Source organism: Lichenostomus cassidix, chromosome Z (assembly GCF_008360975.1).
Source record: "Lichenostomus cassidix isolate B80296 chromosome Z, HeHo_3.0, whole genome shotgun sequence".
Lineage (NCBI taxonomy): Eukaryota > Metazoa > Chordata > Aves > Passeriformes > Meliphagidae > Lichenostomus > Lichenostomus cassidix.
Window position 1 is genome coordinate 24,007,568 of NC_139511.1, and position 27,474 is coordinate 24,035,041.

At 43.3% G+C, this 27,474-nt stretch overlaps 1 protein-coding gene across 1 annotated transcript in view; it reads left to right on the plus strand.

Moving 5' to 3' along the window:
* The window catches only part of MUSK (muscle associated receptor tyrosine kinase), a 55,650-nt gene that overhangs the window by 19,194 nt on the left and 8,982 nt on the right, over nucleotides 1-27,474 (plus strand). The window contains exons 6-15 of the mRNA XM_085042336.1: nucleotides 5,991-6,115; nucleotides 9,879-10,038; nucleotides 11,526-11,532; nucleotides 14,257-14,523; nucleotides 19,333-19,508; nucleotides 19,920-19,943; nucleotides 21,046-21,134; nucleotides 21,504-21,663; nucleotides 22,895-23,084; nucleotides 23,423-23,614. Coding sequence (XP_084898462.1) covers nucleotides 5,991-6,115; nucleotides 9,879-10,038; nucleotides 11,526-11,532; nucleotides 14,257-14,523; nucleotides 19,333-19,508; nucleotides 19,920-19,943; nucleotides 21,046-21,134; nucleotides 21,504-21,663; nucleotides 22,895-23,084; nucleotides 23,423-23,614 — 1,390 coding nt within the window. The remainder of the gene's footprint in view (nucleotides 1-5,990; nucleotides 6,116-9,878; nucleotides 10,039-11,525; nucleotides 11,533-14,256; nucleotides 14,524-19,332; nucleotides 19,509-19,919; nucleotides 19,944-21,045; nucleotides 21,135-21,503; nucleotides 21,664-22,894; nucleotides 23,085-23,422; nucleotides 23,615-27,474) is intronic.

Genomic DNA, 27,474 nt, shown 5'->3' on the forward strand with positions numbered 1-27,474 from the left:
CATGCTGCATGATGTTTTAAGGACTACTACAAGACCCAAGCCTCCCAAATAATGTATCAGGAGTCAGAAGAGATTGGAGATTTTGAAATTCTGTACAAAATGTAGATATTTCATAGATATTGGAGGCTTATCATCCCAGGTTTCCACAAAACCGGGGTGAAGGGCAATGAATGAAGTACAGCTTGTTTACAGCTTGCTTACAACTCTTCCTTAGCTTACACTTTTGGGCCTCATTTATAATAGTGCTGTTCCTTGAGAGATAATACAGTGGTTGTGTGCATTTTCTACTGCATTTGTAAATTTATTTTTCTTTTGATAACTTGTATACACATGGTTCTCTAGCATGTTTTTACATGGATTTAATAAAAATAGGTAAGCAATTTGATAGAGATAAATGGAAATATATCAGCTTTGCCTGAACTGTTTTGCTTCTCTTTATGTATACTTGGTAGGCTTGCAAATATTGCAGTACTGCAACTTTGGTAAGAAACACTTGGAGATCAAGGTGAAACTGACTTTGCAGTTATCTTGGGATTTAATTATTAACCCATCCATTTTGGAAGTGCTAAGCTACTCTCAGAACCTGCTGCTACTGCTGCGAGAGGAGTGGTTGACTGTCCTTGCTGAAGGATATGTTTGTTCTCCAAGGTGGGATTCGGTTCTGTCATGTCAGCTGCAGAGACTGTGGCTTGCTTGTTCAGCCCTGGCTCTTGGAATGCAATTAGCTGCTGCACACAGCTCGGTGTGGCTGTCTCTGTGACCACTGATGCACGAGCGTGGTGTGTGGCCTGTTCTTGGCCCTGGTATTTCAATAATTTTTTTTATTTTACACGGGTTATCTAATGTTAGAAAGCACAAATGGTGCAGGTTTCTATGTGTTTAAAAATGTATATTTCAAACCTTCCCTCATCTCTCACCAGTGGGAAGGAAATGGTTGTCCCTCTGCTTTTTACCTCTCCTTGACTGCCTAGTTTAGACTAGTCAGGAAGAGTGAATGGATATGAGCTGAATGAATCTGAACTGGGAGTTAAACAAACCGACTTCTCACTGGCAAAAATCACAGTGGCACAAGTTCATGGCTCTTTGAGCATACAGCTGGCAAGCATTAATGTTTTTTTATGGATTAGTAAGCAAAGTGCAAGCCCAGAGAACACCTCTGCAGAAAAGAAGTAATTTTGACCTTTCATGCTTCAGGTATGAAAGAGATACGGGAACTCTGGCAAGCACAAACAAAATGTGCTTGAAATTTAACTAAGTACTTACACATGAATTTTGCACAGTGCGAAGTCTTTGCCAGGGTATTTATATCAGGAAAGCTTCAGAGGCAGTATGTAGTTTACCAGTTCCTGCAGCAAAATAGAAACACTGGATCTCAATGCAGCACTGGATGCAGAGGAAAATACAGTATGTGCCCACAGGATTTGCCTTTGCACATGGTGCTCTGCAGCTTAGCAGGAAAAAAGAAGTATGCATAAGACCTTGTTTCAATCACCCACAAGGCCATTTTTTGTGACAAAACCAAAACAGTTGGGGAAAGTGAAGCAGGTTGGGCTATCAGATCTGGCAGTATGCAGACAGTGGGTCTGGCTCATATGTCAGGGCAGGCTTGGGCCACAGTGGGAAGGGAATGTGCATGTAATGTTGCCAGGTGGTTGCAAACACAAATTTAGCTCCTGGTGCTCTTACTTTGGTTTGGGCTACTGGGGATGCTTTACAGTGTGCCAGTACTAGCAACAACTCTTGGATGTGAGCACATGTGGATGTTGACAGGAGGATAATTCGTGCAGATAGGCAAGTGTTGCTCATGTTCTCTTAAAGTCAGGGTTCACCAAAGACACGGTGGCCTCTGGATAAAAAGCAACCTGTCCCGCACCCCAAAACAAAGGCTTGACTGGTCATGGTGCTCTGGGCATCACTTTGTCCCTTCCCAAAAGCAGCAGCATGGCCCCAGGCAATGGATGCAGCTGTCCGGATGTGACTGACCCAATCCAGCCTGCCTTAACACAAATATATCAGGCTTACCCAGACTGAGGGCAGGCATCTGCCAGGACTGTGGGACCAGGCCCCAAACCCGGGAGATGAAACACAGCTCAATCAAAGGCAATGGGGAATATAAGTCGCCTGGAAACAGTTAGCCATTCAAAGTGGAGGCAGGGGGGAGAGCACGCTGCTTTAATCTTTTTATGGCATAAAAATTTTGTGACTGAATTAAAGCCCTACTGTTTGGACTGGATGATGCTACGTAATTCTCAGAAACGAGAGCAGCTGGCGACGGTACAGATACCTCCTAGCAAGCCCTGCAGTGCACAGCACATCATTTACCAGGGCTGCAAAAGAACATACATTTATTAAGGGGCTTGGGAGTGAAATTTGACATGCTCGCTTGGCTTTTAGCCGTCTGGATTTCATTTACAACTCGTCTGTTTTATTTTCCACTAAAATAAATAAATAAATGAAGCCCTCTCTGCCCACTTTCCCTTTCTGCTTTTTGGCATGCCTTTAGGTAAATCCAGTGCAGAGAGCCCAAGCGTATTGATGAAAATGTTGCTAACCTTGTAATGGCAATATAGCTAAACATGCAAAGGCCCTGGCAAAATTCACATCCCAGAGGATCTGGAAAAGGCAGGCAAGTAGTGGAAGTATTAGAAATCACCTGACTGTTGGAAATTTTCACTGTGAGGAAAACTGGGAACAAAACCATGTCCTGAGCCCACCAAATAATGTGAATTTTACAAACATTTATTGCTATTTCCTGATCCTTCCTCTTCCTGCCTGTCACCCACCTTTTTCTGCCAGCTTCACTATCAGATTTGCCATTTCTTCCTTGCTTTTGCCTCTTTTCTTTCCTTGTGTAATTTAGGGGAGGAGGAGGGAGGGGGCAGAAAAATCATCATTTTTGGGGCTCTTCTGCCATTTAGCTACAGGACAGATTTCATTGCTTATGCAGTTGCCAAAATGGACCCTGAGCTCATCTGGGTCTTCTTGCCCTGCTTTGCACTGGTGGAAGGTGGCAGTGGCTGTTGACTTTCCCACAACACCCAAGTCTGACAGCAGTGGCAATGTGCCAGTCATCTACCCACAGATGATGTGGTTGAGAAATAGCCGGTGCTCTTTTTTGAGTACTTTTTCCCAAAGTGATTAAGAGCACTTTAGAAAACGTACCCCTGGGTGGGCCAATCAGCCATGCTCCAAAACCTGTTGGGACCTGGTGAGTCTGGCCCTTGTCCCAGGAAATTTCTCATTTAAAAATAAAATAATATAATCCCTGCATTGCCCCCTCAAGTAATTTCAATAGTAGCATCTACAGCTAGGTACTTAAGGTATGTAGCTGAATTTTAAGTAAAATACTTTTTAAAAGCATGCAAATATAAGTATTTGAAATATTAAAGAATTCTTTCTGTTAATGAATCAATTTTGAAGGTCTTGAAAAGTGCACATGGTAGCACTGGGGATAGGAAGTACTTCAATTCTTCCACACTTCAGAAATCAGCTAAGTTCCTTATAGGTCAAATTTTATTTAGCCATCCCTCCCTGCAGTACTTTCCACCAGAAACATGTGAATGTTTAGGAGCTGTTGCTGGACTTTTTCTCCTTGTATTTGGTGTTTTAAGATTTTAAGAATGGGCTGAGCCTTTAACTTCCCTACTCACCCAACTGCTCACCAGCAGTGTGCTGGGCTACTAAAGTGAGTGCTGTGATCAGTGCTGCTGGGAGGATCCTGGGAAGTGGAATTCAGCTTTCTGACCTCCCCAGAGGCACCAGGCCATGCATGAGCTGTGCCAGCCACAGTGCTCACTGTGGCTTTGTACGCGGCCTGCACTATTGACATTTTCAAAATGTGCCTTTTTTTCTCCTGGGTGAAAGATCCTAGCAGATTTCAGCTAGTGCAGAGGAGGTCATATGTGCCACCATCTGGAATTGTCTGACTGGGTGCTGGTAATTTGTCCCTTTGGTGTTAACTTAACTGGGCAGGATCTGAGCAGTAGAGTCAGAGCAGCATCAGGTGGGCAGGGTCCCAGCAGAAAGCACACTGGGCAGCATGAGAAAAGCACTAAGGGCTTTATTCTCACTCTGGAAGCTAATGTGCTGGCTTCAGCAGGAGCCATGTGAATCTAACTGCTGCCAGAGGACAGAGCCCAAAGTTTAGAATTTCTCCAAATGAAGTATAAGAATAATTATGAGCTTAGCCTGCAAAACTAGGGTCCGAATTCGAAACCATCTGGTGTTAATGGCCTGAAGTGAAAGTTCAGGCAAAGGTTTAATTTTGCTTGTTATTCATGAGAAAAGCCCCTGGCCAGTGACTGCAGCTTTGCTTATTGCTGCTGGAGCTTCATACCTGCTGCCTCAGTGAGGGGAAGAGGCCTGCAGAAGCCTGATGCTGCTCTGTTTTGACTCTAAGCAAGTGGCACTGAGCACAGAGAGTGGGATTGCTTGGAGCACACAGAAGAATTAAGAAGCTCAATATAATATTTATCCTCTCACCATTTTCACTTCACTGACATTAAAGTTATCTTCCTAAAAAACCCTGCCCAAGAGCTTATTAAATGACTGTACTCTTAAGACAAAAAGGTTTCCATGCTGGAATTAATTCCAACTGCTCTCCATGAGCAAAAGCAGTTCTTAGTCTCTTGGTTAAAACAAATCTCAGCTGAATACCACGTCAGAACTGGGTGGAAGGACTACATGGGAAGCTACATACTATATACTTTTTTCAGTTCAACTGAATTTCTGCACACAAAACCTTCCCATCCCAGATAGTGGGGACAGATATTTTAAGTCTGAGCAGTGCAAGCAGAAGACTGTGACATGGCGAGATATCTTGATAAGGAGAAATATAGAGATAGAAAAAGTGGCAAACAAGATCTCAGGCATGTCTGACAACTTCAAGAGAAACTTCCCTGCTTATTAAAGCTCTTGATGGAAACTTTTAGACATTGCTGTGTGGTCCAGAAGGTGTTACTCACTAAGCATGAGAAACTGGAGTAAGAAATGGCAGAGCTATTCAGCCTGCTTCCGTACAGACATTCTGGCATTTTCATTAAAAAATTTGGGTCAAAACTCAAATGTTCCAGGTGGGAAATGTCTCTTCTCTGCTTTTCTCTCTGTGGTCCAAATACAGCAGCTTGTGAAGACCATCAGGGTTCCGTTGCTGGATCAAAATACGTTTTCAGCAAAAATTCTTCAGTTGTTATTTCTGGCCAACAAAAAACCCCAAAAAACCTCCAAACCAAAACCAAACCCAAATCAAAACCTGCAACAACAAAAAAAGGGGGAATACTTATTTTGCTTGTCTGCAAACTGCTCAGTAACCATATTGCCACAAAAGAAGCAAGAGCAGTAGAAATGAGAAGCCACTTTAAAAATCTACTTTCACTCTGCAATCTTATCTGCCTAAAGTTTTTGCCAGCCATTCTCTCATACCTTGATGCTTGATGTTAGACACTCTCACCTTAGGGCAGCTTGTTACTGTGTGGGAAATGCCAGTGTTTGCACCACTCTGTGGCAAGTCATAATCACTGCAACTAGACTGAGATGTTTATCTGACCCTTAACCTTCAAGGCACATGTCCACACTGGTGGTCCTTCTTGAAGGTTTGGAGCAAGTTTTGCAGGAGGTCACCTGGGCAGGGCAGCATGGTAGCTTGCTGATTATTTGCTGTCAGCTGTTCCATCTGCATGCTCCTGAAGAGTTTCCTCTTGGTTTTCTTGCACATTACCTCCTCTGAGGCACTGGGCTTGATGTAGAAATTTCCAGGGGTAAACTTTTGGTCTCTAAGGTGCAGAATGTAACCACATTGAATACCTTTTTTCTCCTCCTTGTCTCTTTCCCAAGACTGTCACTCACTGGCAAGCTTGTTCTATGCTCTGCTTTTATTAATGGAGCTGTGACTTATATCAAGATCCACTGGGAGGGGGAGGGAGCAGCCTCATGTCAGCACCAGCCTCAGCTTTACATTATCATTCAACTAGCACCTTTGTCTTCTCCTACAGTGTTTGCCAGAATCCTGAAGGCTCCTGAGTCCCAAAATATCACCTTTGGGTCTGTGGTGACCTTGCGGTGCACGGCGACAGGACATCCAGTCCCTACAGTCACCTGGCTGGAAAATGGGAAAGCTGTAAGTGCCTCTTTTACATTATTTGGGCCCTGGAGGACTTCTATCAGCCAGAAGAACAGCAGGGCTGGGAGTCAGAACCAGTGGTTTCTATTCCTGCATAACTTAGCACCTTGTTGTGCAATCTGGTTGAGTCCGTCTCATCTCTCTGCTGCAGTTTTCTCCTCTGATAAAACATTGTCCCCCTTTTCCAGGGTGTTGTATGACTTCATTTGTTAGGATCTGGAAAGCCCAAGATGAACAGTGCTTTAGACCCTTTCAATTTTCCTCCAAGCCAGGATTTCTAGTACTTTGTTGTATATTTCACAGCTGTCTTTCCTTTTTTAATAATGTGGTAACAATAACAAGGCAAGATTGCTTATTTGAAAAAGTAACAGAAGCCAAGGATAGAGCAAACTGTCTTGAGGTAAAATACCTGTGGAACAGCATTATGCACAGCCTACTGGAAGAAGATAATAGATCTGAAATTTTCTAGACTGACCTAGGTCATGTGAAATGTGTCACCAATTTATCCCTGGCCAGAAGCATGTTCTTAAGGCACACTCTCTTCAGTGGCAGGCACCAAGTGATGCAAATCGACTGCATCTCTCAGAAAAGATTCCATGATCTAATGATCCTGACCACTTAAGATAGGTGCTTGCTATCAATTTTCCTTGCTTTCATGCCTGTGTGTAGGCTGCTGCAATGCCTTCACTTCAGTGAACTGATGACCTTCTTGACACCCAGTATTGCCTGTGTGGGAGTGAGCAGGGCACTACAGTCACAGCAGCTCTGCAGCCCAAGCCTGCCATGGGTTTCCTCTAGTCTTCATGTGCTTATGGTGAACAATGTTTTATACTCTCTCTGGTCTTTTGACTGCTTTTTTAAGGATATATGCTCCAGGATGCTATGGAGGCAGGCAGAGTGACTGCTGAGGGCAGGCTGGCAATTTGCCTCTGCTCTTTTTCACTGACCCCCTTGTCATCTCCAAGAGCACAGGCTGATCCTGATCATTCCTGTGGACTTGCTTGTCCAACAGGATCTATAAATCCTCTTGTTCCTTACTTCAGGGGGCTATCATCATCCTGGTTTGTATCTCCTCTTTCCATACATTAAAACATGTTATTAAGACCCCATGGCTACTCAGGCTGTCTTGCCTTCCTTGCCTCCTCTATACCTATTCAATCTGATTAGGGCTAATTTTCTGTATTCTCTCAAGTTTGCTAGGCAGAGCAGCAAAGGGATCAGATCAGCCTCCCCTGAGACCTGTGGGTTCTTGATGGTTTCTGACAATATTTAATTTGAGACAATTGCAGGTGTTTATTTAAGAATTCCTCCCCACTGTGAATTAAATTTTTTGCAGGAGTCTAGGGTGCCTGGCAAGGCCAGGGTATTTCCAGAGCACAGACCTGTCCTCTGCTGAGCTCCCTGTGGGTCCCACAGAGAGCTGAGGTACATGAGATGATGTTCAGCCCCTATGGGGCCACTGCCTGACTGGTCATTCCTGTCTGAAAGGCATAGCCCAGTAGCAGGAGGGTGCTGCTCCAGATTGCCTCACTTTAAATATGGCAAGGAAACCTTAATGGGACCCCATCTCTGGGAAAGTCAGCAGGACACCAGTGGACTGGAGATGGTGAATTTGAGGGCTGGCTCACAGCAATGGTGAGTCATTTGAAGATGCTGCATGCCTGTGGCATTATGGTCTCTGAACATCAACCTGTAATTGTCCTGAGGCTCAAAGAATGGGAGTTTGCTGAACTTACTAAACTGCCCTGGAAGAGGAGGATGCAAACTCCTCTGTGCTGCAGAGGCCTTGCCTGCCTAAGTAGAAACACAATTTATTTTCCTCCCACTATGCACCACAGGGTGTCACAGACTTTTAATGTAGTTTTCCACACATCCAAGAATAAATGAGGCAGGTGTGAAGATGTGAAGAGATCTCTAATTTCTTGGTAGCTGAGGCGGTGTTTTAAAGGCTAAAAAGAGAACTCCTGGAAACAAAATCTCAGAAAATATGCTTGAAAAGGGAAAAGAATAAATTAACAGAAGGGAACATCTTGAGGCTTCCAGTAGGGAAAATAACAGCTGGCCAGTGTCAAAGTGCTAGGCTCCACTACCTGTGATTTTCCACAGTACATGGTGCATACTGCTTGTACCGCTTGCAGTTACCTGAGCAACCTCTTCCTCTTTTGTCCCAAGCCAGAAGGAACAATCCCAGCTCTCTGTGCTCAGCAGGCACAGTCCAACACTGCCAGATATGGTACACTCAAGGCCTGAGGAAAAAGCAGGGAGAGAAGACTAGATTAGCACAAGCTGCTTGGGGCAAGCAGCCATCTCTCCTAGCAAGATGCTGGAAGGCAGGGCTTCCTATAGGAAATTCTTCCTTTCCTCTGAGAAGGTCCCTGCACCATCTTAGTGCTGGGTGGTTTCTGGAGAGAAAGATTCCAAAACTAAATTTGAGCAGCACTGTAACAAAAGGGAAATCTGTGAAAAAATATCCCCTGAGCTCCCACTATCTTCAGATTTTAAGGCCAAAATATCCCTGGTCCCTGCATTTGCACAGTGACTGACATACTGGTGCAGTACTTACAAACTGTGCTGGTCTGATTATTTAGTGATTTCTTCCCATGAACATTGTCTCACCACAACTCAAATCTGACCCTGAGTGAGGCAAAACAAATTTGTTCTTTTCAGCATTTTTGTTTCATAGAGAATCCAATCTGCTTACAATGTTGTATCTATGACACAACATTGATGCGTTCCTTCTTGCTTTTTCAATTATCACTGTCAATACCTATGGGTATTTAATCTCACTGAAAGACCTCATTGAAAGCACATTTTTACCAGCCTCCATGGAGGTCAGATTGATACCTCTTTCTTCTCAGTTAGATGGGTAGGTAGAGTGCTTTTCTGGGATGGATCCAGAGAGAAAATCTGCAATGTTCTTAGAGTCAGGTCACACCTGTGGGATGTACAGGCAGCCATATCTCACTTGAATTTCATTTGATGCTTCCTATTAGTATGAAGGTTAGAGCAGGCAATGCCCTCCTTCCTACTGGCTTTGCAAGATGGAGTCTGTATGTACCATACCCTCCTACTTTAATAAATGCCAATTTGGCAGGAAAGATTTGATGGTAAATCAAGCTCAACTGGCCAAAGTCAGCAGGCTTCAAGCTCATTTACCTGAGAATTTCTCATCTGGGAAAAGAGCTGGTGAAAATCATAATACTTGCAGCTCTTTCCGTATTTCCAGTTGTGAGATAAAAAAATCTACCAGATATTTGTTGAAGCGTTGGAGCCAGAGCACTTGCTTTGCTCATGACTGCTTTGAGAGCATGGCAGTGGTTCTATTAATCCAGAATCAATGACTTCCAAACTATTTTCTTCCTCTGTATAGCGGATGTCCACAAAGTCATCTTGTGCCCTTCCTTGATAAGGCATGAAGAGGCAAACAATCTACTACAAGAAGCCCTGGAGTAATTAGCCAGCTCAGTTACATAAGCCAAATTGTGACTATGACCCTCCTGAACTGAAACCTTATTGCCAAAGTATTGCTGAAGTGTGAAATAGGAGAGATCTTTTAACATTTATTTTTGTATGTGAAGTCAGCTGCTATGAAAACACCAAAGTAATTACAGCAGCTTCAGCTCTCCGTCACTTTTGACTCCTTGCCACATCTTCCTCTGCTAATTTAAATGCTTGGAGCGGTGTCTCTTAGGTTTTTCCTTGGTTTCCTTGTTTGCCTCTTTGTTGGAAATATTACTGCACTGGGCTTTCACTTGTTTAGGTTTCTGCAGGGTCTATAGCAGAAAGTGTCAAGGACAGAGTGGTTGATTCCAGACTGCAAGTATATGTCACCCGACCTGGCCTGTTCACTTGCCTCGCCACGAACAAACACAGCAAAACTTTTGGAGCCGCAAAAGCAGCAGCAACCATCAGCATTTCAGGTATGCAAGGAAAGAAGAAGTCATTAAAATTTTTAACCTTTCCTCCTGGGGAAGAGGAAAGGGGTGTGGAGTACTCTGGAGGAAGAGGGGAAGCCTTGGAGAATTGATAGTGTGCAGGGTCCTAAATCTGAGTACAAGTGCATCCTCCACCAGGCTATTTCCTCGTATACTCTTACACTTTGGAGGCTGGCATAGCTGTCATTTCCTGAATGTTTGATGCTGTCTTGTACTTTGTGTCCCAGAAGCACACTTGGTAAGTTCATCCATGTGGAGGAAGTCATGGCTGTGACCCAGCATTGGTATCACCTAACAGCAAAGTGAAAATAGCTATGAGCAGTTCAGCTTCAGAAGGGGTGGCATCCAGAAAGCAGGGTGGTTGCTGTACATGTAGTACCCCTCCTTGCCTGGACTAATCTCTTCTCTCAGGGGCATCTCTCAAATGTGGAAAGGATGAGCAAATACTTTGAAGAGGAGAAATACTTCTGTTAGAGCTAAATCTCAGCAACTGGCACACAGAGAGAAAGGTGGCAGCTTGTTCCTTCCCTCTTTGGACAGGCAGGGGGATTTAGTTAGAGGAAAGAGGAATTACACAGGACATGGGATGGTAGCCCTGGCCCTGCTTTTAATCAGGCAGGCACCTGTTTATCTCTCTGTGCCTTAGTTTCTGCTTTCTTGAGAAAACAATCATGCCCTTTCTTACACTGGGTATTGAAACCTAGCAGGAAACTCTGCCCCATAAAATTCCCAGCACTTTGTGCTGTATTTCATATTCCCACTACTACTTTTAGCCCAGGCAAGTCTCTGTCCTGCAAATGTAGTGGAGCAGACAGGTACTTTGGGCTAGTGGGAGAAGTTGTACTCCTCCAGAATGTGTGAACTCAGCAGGAGGAGAAAAAACACGCAGACCTTATCAGGAGCCTGCCTTGGCCTTGTCCCAGCTCAAGAAGCTCCCAGGACAGAGGTGTGCTGGCCCTTGACTGATGCTCAGTGCCTCCTCACTGTGCTGGCACAGCCCTGCTCCCTGCGGCACTGCAAGCCACTGTGTGCCAGCGCTGCATCTCCAGCCTTGGCTTCTCCTACCTGTTACAGCTGCTGCCTGAAGTAATAGGTATATATGTGGCTTAAACAGAGGATGTTACCTGTTGCTTATGTAGGACCCAAAGGATCAGGATAAATGTGTGGGTTTAGAGTGCAAGAGTCCATTTCAGCTGGCACTGCTATCAACAGTCCACTTCCTCCCCCTCATTCCTTCTCACTTTACACTGTTTACTGTTGCTGATGTTTCTTCCCCACAAGAAGGTACAAAAAACCCCCCAGAATTTAGGTGAATTTTTTTTTCAGACAGATTACAGTTCTCAGACAGATTTCCGTGCATGGAAATATTAACTTATGCATCTCAGAGGGAACAATGAAGTGTTACTGATGTCTTTTCCATTTCTTCTTTCTCCTGGTTCATCACAATTCCTGGATCTGGTGCCTCTCGGCAGAATGGAGGTAAGAATGACTTTCTGTGGTTTTGCCAAGGCTCTTTGTGGGCCAAGAGGAAGAAAAATTATGAACCAAGGGGCTTTGGTTAATTTGGCTTAAAAGAGGTGCTAGAGTTTCTGGATGCCAATCATGCAGATGAGGTTCACCTGAAGGGATCACTGGTTTTGAGTCAAGCCAGCAGTTTGAAATATGGTAGTGGGCAGATTATTCTGAAGTAAATTCCACCTGCAATTCCACTCGACCTTATAAATTTTCATAGCAAAACTTAACTGCAAGTTAAACTCATAATATTTATTATTATGGATAATAAATATAATTTGGTTTGGTGCTCATGAGGTTAGGGTAAGAGAAGTTTATATTTGTTCCAAGCAACCTTATGGATGAGTAAAGCCTTGTGAAGGGAAATGCATGTCAACTTAGTAATTTTTGGAGTACTGAACAATTCAGCTGGCTTTTTCTTTTTAGAATCCTATCATATTTCTACATGCTGCACTGGCAGTTCAGTCTGTAAGGAAAATGAGAGTGTTAGCCTGGAAGATGGGCTGGGAGCTTCTGGCCATCAGAGAAAAGAACAGAGCCTGGAAAAGTCTGAGCAAATGGCTTTGCCACTCTGCTGACACAGACTCCCTGCAAAGCCTATTGCCTCTGTCACAGGAGTTTGCAAGATCGAGTCAGGAAGTTTGTGAGTGATTAAGTGACCACCCAATGATGTTGGCAGACTTATGCCTTACACCTGCACCCGTGCAGGTATGACAGGCATGGGAACACAGATCAAGTGCTCAGTCCTTTTGTCCCACAGATGTTCTCAACATTTGCTGCATGACATTCCCTTTCTGTGACAAATCATTGACAGAAACACGTTGTTGCTACTTCTCCATCACAATTTCATCTGTGCCTCCTTGCATATTTTGGAAAAGCAAGGGAACATAATGTTAGCACTGATGGCTCTTGTCAGGCTGTTCCTGCAGCCCCCTGAAGTCAGCAGCACCACTGCCCCACGCATGTCTGTCCCTGCTTTTGCCTCTGGGGCACAGGAAAGAAGGAGATATCAGATTAAGTACAATGGGTATAATCAGAAAGATGTAAATAACATGACCCCTGCCATGCCAAGAACAGTTCTAGCAGGGTGCTGGGAGCAGTGCAGTGCTTTGGGGACACCTGCTGTGTGCTGGGGTGATGTCATGGGCTGTGAGACTGGTGCAGCATGCTGGGGTACTCCCGTGTCACATGAAGGTGTGTTCATGGAGCCTGGGATGATGCAGTGTCACAGCATCACCGTCATTTTGGTAAACCTCAAGGGATTGGTGCTTTCCTGCATTTTTTATCCAGTTTGACACAGCAAAATAAATTTTAAAAAAATTCACACAGAGCCCAAAACAGAGCAGCTAAAACAGGGACAGGAAGTGTCATCTGCAGAGAGCAGCAACTGAAGAGCAGAAATGTGAGCATCCTGTGTAATGCCTTGTTCATGTACCTCCAGCTTTCTGAAGAAAAAAACAGCAAGAAACCCGAGTTGACAATGGGTGATTATTTGCACAGGGGAAAGAAATAAAAGGCAAAGATACAAATAGCTCTGTTGACTGCTCCAAATGATTGGCGTGTTGTGAATTGAACTCCCTGACCCCAGTTACACTGACCGAATGAGCAGTGGGGACAGCTGCACCCAGCCCTCCTCCCTGCCCCGATTTGGCCATCCCCCACACACAGGGAGTCTGTTTTCCCAGCTTTGCCTCCCATACCAAGGACTCTGGATCCACGGGCTGCCTAGGCAGAGGGCACCTCCTCACCCACAGACTTTGCTGCTGTTGGGTGACCGTAGGAGCTTCTGAAGCGTGACTGACCTGTGCATTGCTGTTACCCTGCTGCTCCCTTTTGAGGGAGGCCCTGGGCAAGAGGGGAGGGAGGGGGAGATCTCCTTCTAGATGTACAAAACATGGGAAAGATAAATAAATGGCCCTCAAAGAATATGACCCTACTGTGATTTTTATTGCTTCTGCATAGCTCTGTCTCCATGCTATGTGTCAGGACTTTTTAAAGAGAGAGATGCGGTGAAGAGAGAAGATGGACCTTTCAGGGAAACACCAAGAACAAGAATACAGAGGCTTGTGCCTTCTTCATCTCTAAGCCCCCCCAGCTAAACAACTGTGGAAGAGGGGCAGCGTTAGGGGTGGTGAAGGAGCTGAGGAAGGGCAGACAGAAGCTTGGTCTGATCTCGTGAAAAATTCCCTGGCACATGGTGGGTTGAACTTACCTGGCTCCTGATCACTGAGTCTATCTTAAATTAAACTCTAACTCTTGTTAGACGGCAGAGTGAAAAATCCTGAGTTATCACAGGACTGTAGCAAGCAACATGGCTGATTTCTGCTGCAGGGAAGAAGGAAAGCAAAATATTTTCCCATTAGAGCCTAGGGGCAGGGTGAAGGGCTATGCCAGGTCACGGTTCTGTGTGATCACTCAGTCTTTTGTCCACTTAAAATGTTAACAACACTTGGTCAGAGCCTCATCCCTGGAGCTCACCAGGGCTGACACTAGGGTACCTTGCAGAAGTTTCATTTTTGGATTACATTAGCTGGTTTTAGTGGTTATTACCATCTACCATCTCCTTTGCCCTCTGTTAGCCTTACACACGCCACTTTATTCAGAAACAGAGGCATTGTGCTTGTGCAGCTGTTTAGGGCTGTGAGCTTACTCCGTGTTTTTGTGTGTGTGTGTGTCCTCTTTCCTCAACAGCAAGCTGTACAAGGGTGATGCAGGTTACTGCAGCACGTACAGAGGTGAGGTGTGTAGTGCTATCTTGGCGAAGAATGCTCTTGTTTTCTTCAACTCCTCGTATGCTGACCCAGAGGAGACCCAAGAGCTGCTTGTGCACACTGCCTGGACTGAACTGAAAATGGTGAGTTCATTCTGCCAACCGGCTGCTGAGTCTCTGCTGTGTAACTACATCTTCCAGGAGTGCAATCCTTCGGGAGCTGGGCCAGCTCCAAAACCAGTGTGCAGGTAAATGAAGAAAAAATGCTCATATTTTACTTTCGTTTCATGGGGATTTGTAGGCAGCGGGGGAGAGGTGAGGGACTGTCCAGGCTTACAGTAGGAAGGGAAGCTGAGTGAAGCTGGACCCTCTAGGTTTGCATAGGTTTTCCCTTTGCTCTCTTCTGTGTACAGACAGAGTGATTCAGCTATCACTGTTCTCATTGCTAGGGTGTGGTCTGAAGTCCAAGCCCAGACCTCTATCTTATATCAGGTATTTAGAGGATGGTGTTGAAAAGAAGAATCCATTTGAATGACATAATAGTTTCAATAATTACTATATTGTTATCACTTAAATCTTACTATGCCAGTATATGTGTATTATTACTATAAAAAGCAATTGGTTCTTTGCAATTTTGATTAAATGTAGCTCCAGTGGATGCAACAAATCTGGCCAAGGCAATACACCAATCATTTAGCACTTCCTGCTGTGACAAAAATGTGACAAAAATGATGAGACCAGAGACACAGGCACAACCTGTGTAATTTTACCTGTCAAACCAAAACTCCAATCTGGTTATTTTATCCTTCTATATGCAGAGAAATGTCCATTGAAATTGGGCTGACAGGGACCCTGAGGAGTCCAAAGCATCTCTCACCATAGCTAATCTACTGTTGACAGGTATTTGTAAACACATCTCAGTAACAGAGACACTGCTCCCTCCCTATGCAACCTCCCAAGCAGTCCTTCCCTCGTTGTTTCTTGTCCTCCTACCATGGTCACGGAGGCGAGTTTCTTCCCTTCCTCTTTGCAGTGAGTTTTTACATCTTCCCCACATTCTCTGACTACAACAAAACAGGTTTTCCCAAGCTCTGCACATAGATTTTGCTCCTGTATCCAGTCTAGGTTTTTTTATTTTTAACTATAGTGGAATTATGGTTTCTTGGTGTGCTTTGCTGAGGACAGGCCCACATACATATATCAGGTTGAAGCTTTCTTTTTTTCCTGACATATTCAGCCCCTGGAAGATTAGTCATTACCCATTTACATTTGGGCAATTGACATCCCTGCCCAAAATGCAGTGCTTTGTTCTTGTCTTCCTTGAAACACATTTTAAAACACTGTTCAGATCTGTGTTTATTGGAAGAGTGGCCCCAACTCCGTTGTCTCATATAAAGTACAAGTCTTCTCTACAGACATGGCAAGCTAGCTGAACTTGGGCCAGATGTCTAAGGGCAATAATTTCCCCAGATGTGTAGGGACCTTTTATGACAATTAGTGTTGTTTTCATAATCTGGACCCTTTTGGTTTCTCCTCCTTTAATATCAGTAAACCAAAGGCACAGAGGAAAATCCCAGTATGAATCTTGACTGTATATTTAATTTTCTCTTTGGTACTTTTGCTGCCTAGTATTCCACCATTGACACAGCAGTCGATGTGGAATACTAGGCAGCAAAATTATATCCTACAAAAGAAGTTAATGTGCAAGTATCCAGAGATAATCATACAGCCAAGTACTAAAATTTTCTTTTTGCTGGCAGGCTCCTTCCTGGCACTTCATTATTCTGGTCTTTGTCATTGTGCCCTTAAGTACATGATCTCTCTGCCTTTTTTCAAGATGCGTGACAGTAATTATAACTCAGCCACACATGCACAGCACATTGGTCAGTGAAGGGTTTTACACACAAGGCATTTCAGTTAGGTCTGGGCCTTGCTTCATTTACCCCTGCTCATGAGTGGCCCTGCAGGACCAGGACTCATGGTGAGTTGACTGAAGACCTGTACTACTGGGGCACTTCTGAAGTCAGAATGATAAAAAGCAACATAAATATGCACTTGATCTTGATGCACCTGAGCTAACAGTTACAGCAGTTGCAAATATATCTAAATGTTAATGGACTTGCCTGGCACCATCTTTCTTCAAATCCATGAGTCAATGTTGGTTTTTATTAATTGTTCCTCCCTCCTCCCCCCCTGATTTTAATGCAACTTCTTCATAACAAAAGTCCTGGAACAGCATCCTTACCAATTCCTGTTCTCAGGGCACATCAGCTGGACAGCAGTTCTTCCAAAGCCTGGTACTCCTTTTGATAACTCAGACATCTAATATATACTTCTTGATGTCTGAGAGAGGTCTGAGGGCTCTTGAACACATCTCACATGGTCTTGGTTACTTTCCAATTACCTTAACTACTTTTTACTGACAACTGTATAGCTTTCTGCAGAAGCCGGTTAGAGTACACAAGTTTTCAGCTGAAATACTGCATGAGTAAAAATTTAACTCTCTCAGATATCGGAAAGTTCTCCCCGTTTTTGAGGGACATATTGCCCTTGATGTATTTCCATGTGTTTTGTCTTATTATTTATTCTCTGCACCACTTTTTCTCTTCCCATTTCACTTTTTCAGTGTTCATTTTGGTTTGGAAGATAACTAGCAAGAATAACAACTAACAGGCTGAGTAAACCTGTTATAAAAGTAATCAGGGGATAAAACAAGATGAAATGAAACAGAAGAAAGCCGCATGGGAATGGTTTCACTGAATGTAAACTTACAAGCAAATTGATTAAAATAAGAGTTCTTAAGGGAAAGCGATATCTCTTAATTCTTGATTACATCTGTCTTTTGTAATGCCTGCTATTGCAACAGCAAAAGAAACATCTTCAATTTCTGTTTCAATCACTGCTGATAGGAAGTGACCGAGCTGGGGAGAACAGTTTTGTTTTGGGGAATGTCTTCCTTTGTTTGGGTGTTTGTGTGCCCACCTCCTCTTAAACAGTCTCTTTTGGTCCCCTGAAACACTACTAGCACACTTGCTGTCTTCTGCCATTAGTGTTCTTTGTCCATCTGTCACCTTCATGACATAACATTACTAATAATAATCTGAAGTAATCTTTGCATATGACCTCACCAAGCTCTTGCTGCTCAGCATCAAGTGTTACAACAATGGTATGAATCCTGTTAGATGAGACTGGACATCCCTCCCTCTGGCTGCCTTACCATTCTTCCAGGGTGGGTTTGTGGTGCAGATAACTTTCCTTTAAGCCTGGAGCAGACAGCATTGCAGAAGAATGATCTTTTGCATTTTACTGTTGAACACCAAGTAAAGGGTTTCTTTAAGGATGCTCAAGCTCCAGGAATGAACAGAGCTAATTCAATCCAGGTCTCCCAAGCCTCAGCCAGTGCTTCAAATGCAATTTTCTCATTTCCCGATCTAAGTATTTCTTTACTTCACAAGGTCATTCCTGTTCCACGTGTTGCTTAACATAAAAAAAGATAAATTTGCCATCTGGCTGCATTCTGGCTTCCACAGAAGGAAGGAAGGAATAAACCAGGACTGGTAAAACCAAGCACTGCGCAGCTGGGCTTTGATGACTTCAGCCTTCGGACTTGAAGGGCATCCATTACTGTTGCAGTAAAGCTGTTGCTCTGGTAGAATTCCCAATGACATCCATCCTTCAGGTGCCTGAGAGAGTTTCCAGTGTTGTTAGTCATTACTGAAATTCATACCCATCTTCTCTTGCCAACATTATCTTGTTGGATAATGAAAGAGATTGCATCAACCCACCAGGTGATGAATGTGGATAAATCCTTCACGACCCCAGAAACACCCTTCTCTTTCTGCATCATTTTGTCATGGCTGGAAAAGCTGTGGATCTGTGAAAACATCAGCTGAGCTCTACAAAAGTAATCTCTGCATGTGACCTCAAAGCTGGTTTTGCAACTCACACTCTCAAGAATACATAAATAAGCAAATCACTGATAAATTGACCAATACAACAAATCCACAAACTTCCCAGGATGGTGCATTTTAATTCTTTTCTTGTTCTTTTTTTTTTTTTTCTCTAGTGTAGGTATTTCTGCATTGCCCTTCTCCACAAACAATTTCTCATATAAGGCCCATTTAAACATCCAAAGCACTTCTTTTCAGTGAATGTTTCACATTGTTATAGAGGTAACACATTGGGTGGGAGACATGTCACTTTTTTACCAGACACCGTAAAGCTTTTACTGCAGATGGCTGACAGAGAAAAAAGGGATTTAAAGTTTGTCTGTAGAGAAAATTAAAAAAAAAAGTATTAGTGATTCAGTGAGATTAATAGCATATGCAAATATTTAATTTAACAAGATTAAAAATTGCAGCTCACTTCTTGCTTTTAGTAGATGGCACTTTATAGTACAATTTAGAGAAGCCAAGAAGATTTTTAGAATGTACTGAAAAATTCTAACTCTAGAAATAAGAGACTATTTACAAGAGCGTGTAGTAACAGACAAGGGTAATGTCTTCAAACTGAAAGAGAGTAAGTTTAGATTAGATAATAGGAAGAAATTATTTACTGTGAGAGTAGTGAGACACTAGCACAGGTTGCCCAGGGAAGCTGTGTATGCCTCATCCCAGGAAGTGTCCAAGGCCAGGTTGGACAGCGGCTTTGAGCAACCTGGGATGGTGGAAGGTGCTCCTGTCCATGGCAGGGTGTTGGAACTAGATGTCTTTCATGTCTCTTCCAACACAAACCATTCTGTGATTCTACGATGTTTGTTAGTAGATGTTAAAAAAATTTGCAGAAAAAGATAGGAATGAACTCCTCACAGATTGGTGTGTGTTGAGCATAACCCTGCTTCATTAAAAATGTATCTTTGTTTGTTTCCTAAAGGAAGCTGTTTCATGTCATACTGTTTCCTTTATGCTTTATGAGCCAACAGACTGGCTTTAAAGAAGTGTCACCCCATTAATCGATTTTTGTCAGCCTGCATAACCCCTGTACATCACTGCTAAATGCAGCCATTTTTATCCAGCTATTGACAGCTGCATTTCACTGTTTTTTGCAAAACAATGTAGAGAGAATTGCCTTGCTGTAAAGGATCTCTACTGCTTTAAGGAATGGCTCTCAATGGAGGAGAACTCTCAGAAGGGGATTTACAAGCCAGGGCTGATGCTGCTCACTCTTCCTGAATGCAACAGGCTGCCCAGCCTGCACGAGAATCCCAGCTCCTGCACTCACATCCCTTTCTTTGGTAAGGTGGCACACACTGCTGATTTTCCAGAGAGCTGTGTTCTTGGTAAGGGAGGGGGGAATGATATGATCCATAATTTACAACTTAAGTAAAAGCTGATGGTGGGTCCTGTCAGCGCCTGTGCACGGAATTGTGACAGCTGCTTTGGCTGCGTGACTCTCTTGTCCAACTGGGGTGTGGGAAAAATCCCTCAAGTAAATAAAGCCTGGACCTTTATCAAGAAGATCATATTAATCTCAAAAAATTATCTCAATAATAGCAAAATTGGCACTCAGGTGCCTTTGCAAAGAAACAAGCTGTTGAAGCACTGCCAGGGAAGAGACTTTTTCCTGTAACGTGTTTCTAAATAAGCATCCAATAATATTGCAACCTGGACAATCCCTCCTTACATTTTGTCTTGTCTTTTTACAGAATTTAAGAAGGAGAACATAACCAGTAAGTAGACTGCTCCAGACTCTTTGTTTTTAGAGGTGAACATGATATTCTTAATTGAAGCTGCCATTGGCACAGTATTTTTGTGTTTTCCCCTGGTCCTGTCTGAATGAATTCAAGTTATTACTGGGGAATGTCTGAGTTTCCACATCCAAGGCATGGGGAAACACATTTTCAGCTCTTCAGGGAGACCATGGGCTGGAAATTTTTATGGGAGAGGCATAGGGGTTTTAGGTGGTACCCATCCCTCCGCCTATAGTGCACTGAAATATGCAAGGCTGCATCTCCTCTGCTGTCTTCCTGCTTCCTAGATTATCCCAGCATTCATTAAACTCTCCTATAAGGACAGGTACATATGAGGACATATGTCCTGTGAGGGCATTTATGCATATTCCTGTAGTAAAATATTCTCAAGATTTTCTACCTAATTTTTCTGCAGCTGGAGCAAGCTCTGTATATGCAAAGTGACTACACACCTTCCTTATAAAGTACATTGTTTTGTACTGATACTATGTCTTCAGATCATAACTCAGATCATACTTCAGGGTATGATTTCCATGCATGCTGAAAAGCATGGGCTGTTTCCAGATAATCAAAGGGGATAAGAACTGTACAGAAGCAGGAGCAAAACCACTATGAATCCCAGCTCCCTGCTATGAACCTGAGGAACATGAGTGTCTTCCTATGAGTGCCCCAGTAAGAATGCAGGCTGTGAATCATGGAACCAGTACTGCGATTTGCTTTCTGTCTTGGTTTGGCTTGGGTGGGTTCAGTGTGGTTGTGCCCTGCATTTTCTGCATGGGTATGCTGTGAACTAGGTAGTTGCAGCTCAACTGTTACAGGCACATAGCTTGTTTTCTCAATCTGAAAGAGCTTCAGTGCCCTCTTTGAAGTTTTACCAGATTTGATTTTATATATTGAGTGCAAAATCCATTAGAATGTAAACAGGAGGCTAAGCACTACCCTGCCTATGCTGCCTAGTCCTTTTATGTGCTTCATGATGCTGTCACATACTTTCATGTAATGACATGAACTTTATTCTTGTGAGTCTCTGCTGGAGCACATAGTCTGAAATGCCTTAACCCCATGTTTTTTTCCCTCCCAGAGACTTGCTACACTGGCAATGGCCAGTTTTACCAGGGCACGGCTAACACAACAGCATCCGGCATTCCCTGCCAGAAGTGGAGCGACCAGGTGAGCACATCTGTGTGAGATACACCAAATGGAGAGCTGTGCTCAAGGTTTGCTTTTCAAACGAGTTTCCCAGAGTCAGGCAGCCCAGTTGCAGTGAAAGGGATGAGCAGGGAACAGGTTGCCTTAATTCTTGAGGAGCTCACTGGTGTTTCACAACCTCATCATATTTCAATCTACAAGTTCCTCTTCCTGCATCAAGATGCATTCTCTGTCACTTTGGCAGGCAGCTGAAAAGCTGTTTCAAGAAAGCCTCTGCTTTCTTCACTCCTTTATTGTTTTTTTTGTTTTTTGTTTTTGTCATTTTGTTTTACTAATAACAGCAGGGAGAATTATGCCGAAACACTAAAAAAATTTGCTTCCTCTCTGAAGGCTCCCCACTTGCACAGGAGGACTCCTCAGGTTTTCCCTGAGCTCTCTGATGCTGAAAATTACTGCCGCAATCCAGGAGGTGAGAACGAGCGTCCCTGGTGCTACACAAAGGACCCAGCTGTGACCTGGGAATACTGCAGTGTGTCTCCCTGTGGCGATGGTAGGCAACTGTAGTTTATAATTTCTGCCACTGTGGTTGTTTTATGGCCATGCAAGGTGTTTGCATTCTGAATACACCAATCTGTTGTCTTCTGGATTCAGCCAGTTCTGGGTCTTCTCATAGATTCACTCAGCATCTCTAACTGGAAGGTGTAAATGTGCCCCTTAAAGAGGGGGAAACAAAGACAAGCAAATTGAGAACCTGGCCCTAGGTTATATAAATGCAAAAGGATGAAGTGGTATTCTCAAAAAATGGATTTGTCACACTGTTTAGAAGGTAGGGTTTCAGGCTGTTTTCTGAAGTTGTCTGGTTTAGGGTGATTTTTTTTTTCTTCAATAATAAACCCCTCAATTTCCACTAAAAATAAGCTAAAAAAGATGGAAATATCTTCATTCTTTGATGCTGAAACCAAGTCTTCCTGCTACTTTTTGTTCAAAGAACAGTCCAATTTTTGAAAGATATTTCAGCCAAGATTACCAGTTTCTGGATCTCAGTGCTTGGATATAAGACTGCACTTGAAAATCTTCTTTCACAGAGAACAGGGGTTCCATGGACATAATTGAACACAAGTAATTTTCAGTTTAGGTGGCAATTAAGAAGAAGAGTTTAAATTTCTTTCTGTGTTCAATCATTGTTTTTACAGAAAAGCATTTTTTAGAATGTCTCAGAAAGTACTCAGCAGGTACTTATGTGATTTTTTTTCCCCCAATAATACAGCAAAGGTAGTTTTTCATATTTGCCCCATAAAGACACTGAGATGAAAACTGTTGGGGGGAGTAGGATATTTCAGGAAAGTATCACTCTGTACTTACTTGGTCTTATGCTCCTCCCCACAGATTCCTTTTAGGACACATGATACATTGTGGTTTACATTGTACACCATTGATCTTTCTCACTGCAGACATTACTATATTTGAATACTGTTGAGACTATCAAATGTGACCTCCTATCTGTAACTCTTGCGAGTATTCTATACCAAAGCTGTGTTCCCAGCTTAATGGGAACTATGTATTGGTCTTTACTAGATCTTGGCTTTTCATATTTTGCAAGAACAAATGGATTGTTCTTCCTGCAAACAAGGCTTCCCTAGTATGGTCCTCTCATGTGGTCATATGGTTTCATCTGTAATGTCAGTAATTCCCAGGACAGCAGGCTAGCTCTGTAAATTCCTCTTAGAGAAAATTCGATAAACCAGCAGAGGAATAACCCTCTGATTTTATTTGCATCACAGCGTTATTATCACTAGGAACAAGAAAACCAAATGGAGAGACTCTAAACCTTCCTCCTCCTCCTCCGTTTTCCCCTACATACTCCATGACCGTTATCATCTCAATCATCTCCAGCTTTGCTCTGGTTGTGATCTTCAGCATAGTCACCCTGGTTTGCTGCCGGCGTCGAAAGCAGTGGAAAACCAAAAAAAGGTAAAGCTTGGAACTTAATTCAGTGCAAGAAATGCTGCTTTGAAAAAGGGGCTTGCTTGTTTCGCAGAGCAAAGTCCTGTGAACATCTGGTAGGGGAGAACAGCACTCCCTCTGCCTGTGACGGCCCAGTGCAAGCTCTGTCAAACTTCTGTGCCAGAGCAGAAGGTGGCCTGGTGACTGGGGACATGGCACAACACCGTGCTGCAAAGCTCCTTCAATAGCCCTGCTGCAGCTTCCTTTTCCATCCTGAAAGAAATAAGCCCAGGAAGAGAGGTAGCTAGTTACCTTCTGGTTGAGGGCTGTGCACACACTGACCAAAAATTGCTCCATTGTTTCAGAGAGTCAGAGACACCAACTCTCACCACTCTGCCCTCCGAACTGCTGCTGGACCGGCTGCATCCCAACCCAATGTACCAACGCATGCCGCTTCTCCTCAATCCAAAACTGCTTAGCCTGGAATATCCCAGGAACAATATTGAATATGTGAGAGATATTGGGGAAGGAGCATTTGGGAGAGTCTTCCAAGCCAGGTAAGCAGTGTCTGTGTGAATCTTCTTTATCTGGAGGTACCTGTGAAAAATTGGCACTGGAAATCATCCATCCATCCATCCACCCATCCAACCACATAATAACTCACTTAAATGCATGTGTACCAAATCATATATTCACGTTTGGATAATTGTTTTTGTTGTCCACTGCTATCTGTCAATATTTGTTAAACTTTTGACATAAATTACTCTTTTCTTCTACTCTCTGGTAGATGTAATGCCTTACTCACATACCAAAGTCTGGTGTAAAAGTTTAGCTAAATTTATCATCCCTGGTTTTGCCAAGAGTACTGCCTGTGACATGTGACCTATTGTGAAATTCTTGCATTTCTCAGTATTTATGAATTGTCAGCGTGTGATGATCTCCATTATAATCCCAATACTGTCCAGTAATTACCACAGAAGTCATTGTGTAATGCTACAGTTAAGTCCTGACCGAGTTTCAATTTGATTCAGAGACAAAACAAAACCAAACCAAAAATCCCCTGAAACCCCTACCCACACAGGTCAATAGGGAGATTTTTTTGTGTGTCTGTGGTGTCCCAACCTTAACAGGAAATGCACACCCAAGATTTGTAGATGCCCATGGTCAAAAGGAACAGAAAATGTCAGAGTATCTGCAAAAGCTTACAAATCTTTTTTAGTAAATTACACACCTGGCATGTAAATGACTATTTTATAGTCCCTGACCTCCTATACAAGCACAGAACAGTGGGTTTTGAATAAAGTGGTGAGTGAATAAAGGAAGGCAGAGAGAAACATGGATTAAAGAGGAAAGGAGAGAAAGAAAGGAAGAAAGGAGAAAAGAGAAATCAGTGGTCCTGGCTCCACCATCAATATAGCTGTTGGGATGTTTGGAGTCCTGGGGCACATGTGCACCCTAGCTTTCTGGGGGTACCTGCTTATAGTTAATTTTCTGTGCCCTGGAGCTTAGTTTCTCACTTTCTATGCAAGTGAGTTATCATGCACAGCCTCTTCTTCCAGACATTTCTGGAAATTATTTGGGGGCTTTGAGGGTCTTGTGTGCTCTTGATATGCCCTTGCAGTCCATTCCTGCCTGCTTCTTGGCCTCATTCCTGCACCTCTGCTGTACTGTATTGTCCTTATCTCCAGGAGCCAGAACAAGGACACTTGTCTCAGAAAAATGCTGCCCTACCTCCATATGGCTCCTGTCTCCAGCCATAACAATCCTTGGTTGGCTCCGTGGCTATCTGGATATCAGTGTTTGAGTAATAAACATAAGTTCCCTTATCTGTAGACTTCTACAGTGTCACCTTTAGTTAGTTTCACTTTTTATTTTTGGAATTTGCAGCCCTTGTTACCTGTTTTAAGGTATTACATGATAACCAGCCCAGTTCTGTTAAGTATCACGGGAAGTGAGTTTGTGCACTTCCACAAATGTGAAAAATCTTTAATTGACAACCCTGAAGATGAGGAGGATGGAAGATGTCTAGTTTGTCTTGACAGAATCCATAACTTCTGCAAGACATTCTTTGCACAGTAATGGTTTCCTTGTAAAGTCTCATCCCCAAATTCCTGAAAGAAAAGTGTACAGGCTGTCTAGTTCCATGCTTAATTGGGGCAGTCATCTTTGTCCTTTGCAGTTAACAAGTATGGGACATGGCTGATTTTCTGATTTTTTAGCTGTATCTGGAGTAGTGTATGATGACCTCAAAAAAACACAGAGAACTATCAGAGTCCCACCATCAGCCAAGATCAGCCTGGTGAAACTCTTCTGTTGACTGCAAAGGCAAAGGACTATCCTTGCAAAAGGCAGTCATAATGCAGATATTGGTAATGTTTATAGTTAGGCTGTTGATGGACCTGATAGAAAATGAGTTCCTTGAACGTTAAATGTGGTACAGCTGGGAAAGAGTTTCAATAGCTGTGATGGATTTTTTTTCCTAATGAAGAGATAAATTATTTCTAACAGAAGAAAAGCAGGCGTACTTTTCTTTAGTACAGAGAGAGCTAAAAATAACAAAATTCAAAGGATGCGCAGTTGGGATTGTCACAAATGCTCAGCCTGTGATGGATGGATTGTTAGCCTGGATGCCTGAATGCATCTGAACTTGAAACAAGAACAAAGCTATAGAAACTGCACAACAGCCATGCTTGGGGCACTGTACACCATGGGTACAGGGCAGCTCTTGTCCCAGCCTCAGCACAGCGCTTGGGGTGCCCTGAGGTGCATCACCTTCGTGCTCATGCAGCAGGAGTCTGCATCTTGCTGTGGTGTGTGAGCAGGGTAGACCTTCTTCTTGCCAAGTGCTGGTTTAGCCCTGCTCCGGGAGTTTTAATACAATCTAAGTGCTACACAGACCTTCTTGAGCTAGAAATTACTTTCACAGATATCAAGCAAGACTTCTCAAGGGGCTTTCAAATGTTGCTTAAGTGCTGGGTCAAGTAAGTCCCAAAGTAGTGTAAAGACCTTTTATGTGGATTTCATCCACTCCAGGACTGCAGTTTCTTTCAATTAAAACTTTTTGTTATTGTCAGCAGAAACTGAAAGAAAAGTACATGGGCAAGAAAAAGAAAGCATCACACCTTATCTAGCATTTGCAAAGTGAAGAGTACCACATCCTGAGAGATGCTTGCTCAAGAATTGAGCTACAGAAATATTGCTTCTAAGGAACCTCCTTTTTTTTTATTACCATGTCTATCAAAGGTCCCCCCAAGGCTTTATAATTCCTTATAATTATTGTAATTCCTTATAGTAAGCCGATGTGGCATTTCTGTGCATTGCTGGCAGACCAGTGCAAACTGCTGCTCCAGTAGTACAAGCTGTGTATGCATCCAGGTTGCTGAAACTACCACAACTCTTAATTTTTGCCTTCCTATCTCAGAAGGATAAAATGTACTTTCCTACGTGTGTTAAATGGACATCTCGAGCTAAGTTTAGCAATCCTCTTACTTCTCCTGCTCTCATGTTTCTCCTTCTGTAAACACAGCTCTGCACACAGTGCCAGCAATGCCTTTGCCAGTTGGCTTGCTGTGAGTCCTGATTCAGTGTTTACTCACTCCTGGGTCAAGAAACATGTTAGGACAGGAAGTGTCTAGCTATCATTTACGAGCTTCTCCTGAAAGGCTGCTGTCTTCACCAGGAGCAGCCTCACACTTCGAAGGATAAGGAAGTGACCATTCTTAAAACAAAATTCAGGACCTGGCTCAGGTCTGGTCCATCTGGGTTCTTGTGGCTGATTCTGCTCCTGGGAGGACCATTCTGGCCCCATAAGACATCAGAGCACCAGCCCCATGCAGCTTATTGCAGACCAGCATGCAAGTTTTCTCCCAGAGCTGCAGCTGTGTGGTCCAGGCTAAACCAGAAGATCTGGACTGCCTAAAATCCTGGATATGGAGTCTGCTAGTTGGCCAGTGTTGAGTTTTTGCTAGAAGGTTGGTAGACAAATGTACAAATTGTTGTCCCTCCTTAGGGACAAGGCTTTTCCCAAGGTCAATTTCTTGACAGAAGTCTCTTCATGTTATCTCCATCTGCAAAGGCTATGTCTTAAACCTGCTGTCTCGAGTATGGCTGAAAACCAGTGTGGGTGTTAATTTAAAAAAACACAACCTTTCCTTCCCCTGCAAAATACATGATAAAATGAGCCACTGCTGCTTCAGAGCAGTTTCCTGCTCACAGATTAATTTAACCAAAGGATAGGGTAAAGGTAGGTTTCCAGCAGATTCAGTAGATGTTAATTGCATTGTTTAATGAGCTAAGAGTAGCTATCCAACTGTTATGCTGAGCAACATGAGTACAGGACACTATCTCAAATACAGGTTCAAACAGCTCCTCATTTTTTTACATAGTTTCTTCTTTAGAAAGAAAACCTGACTGGGAA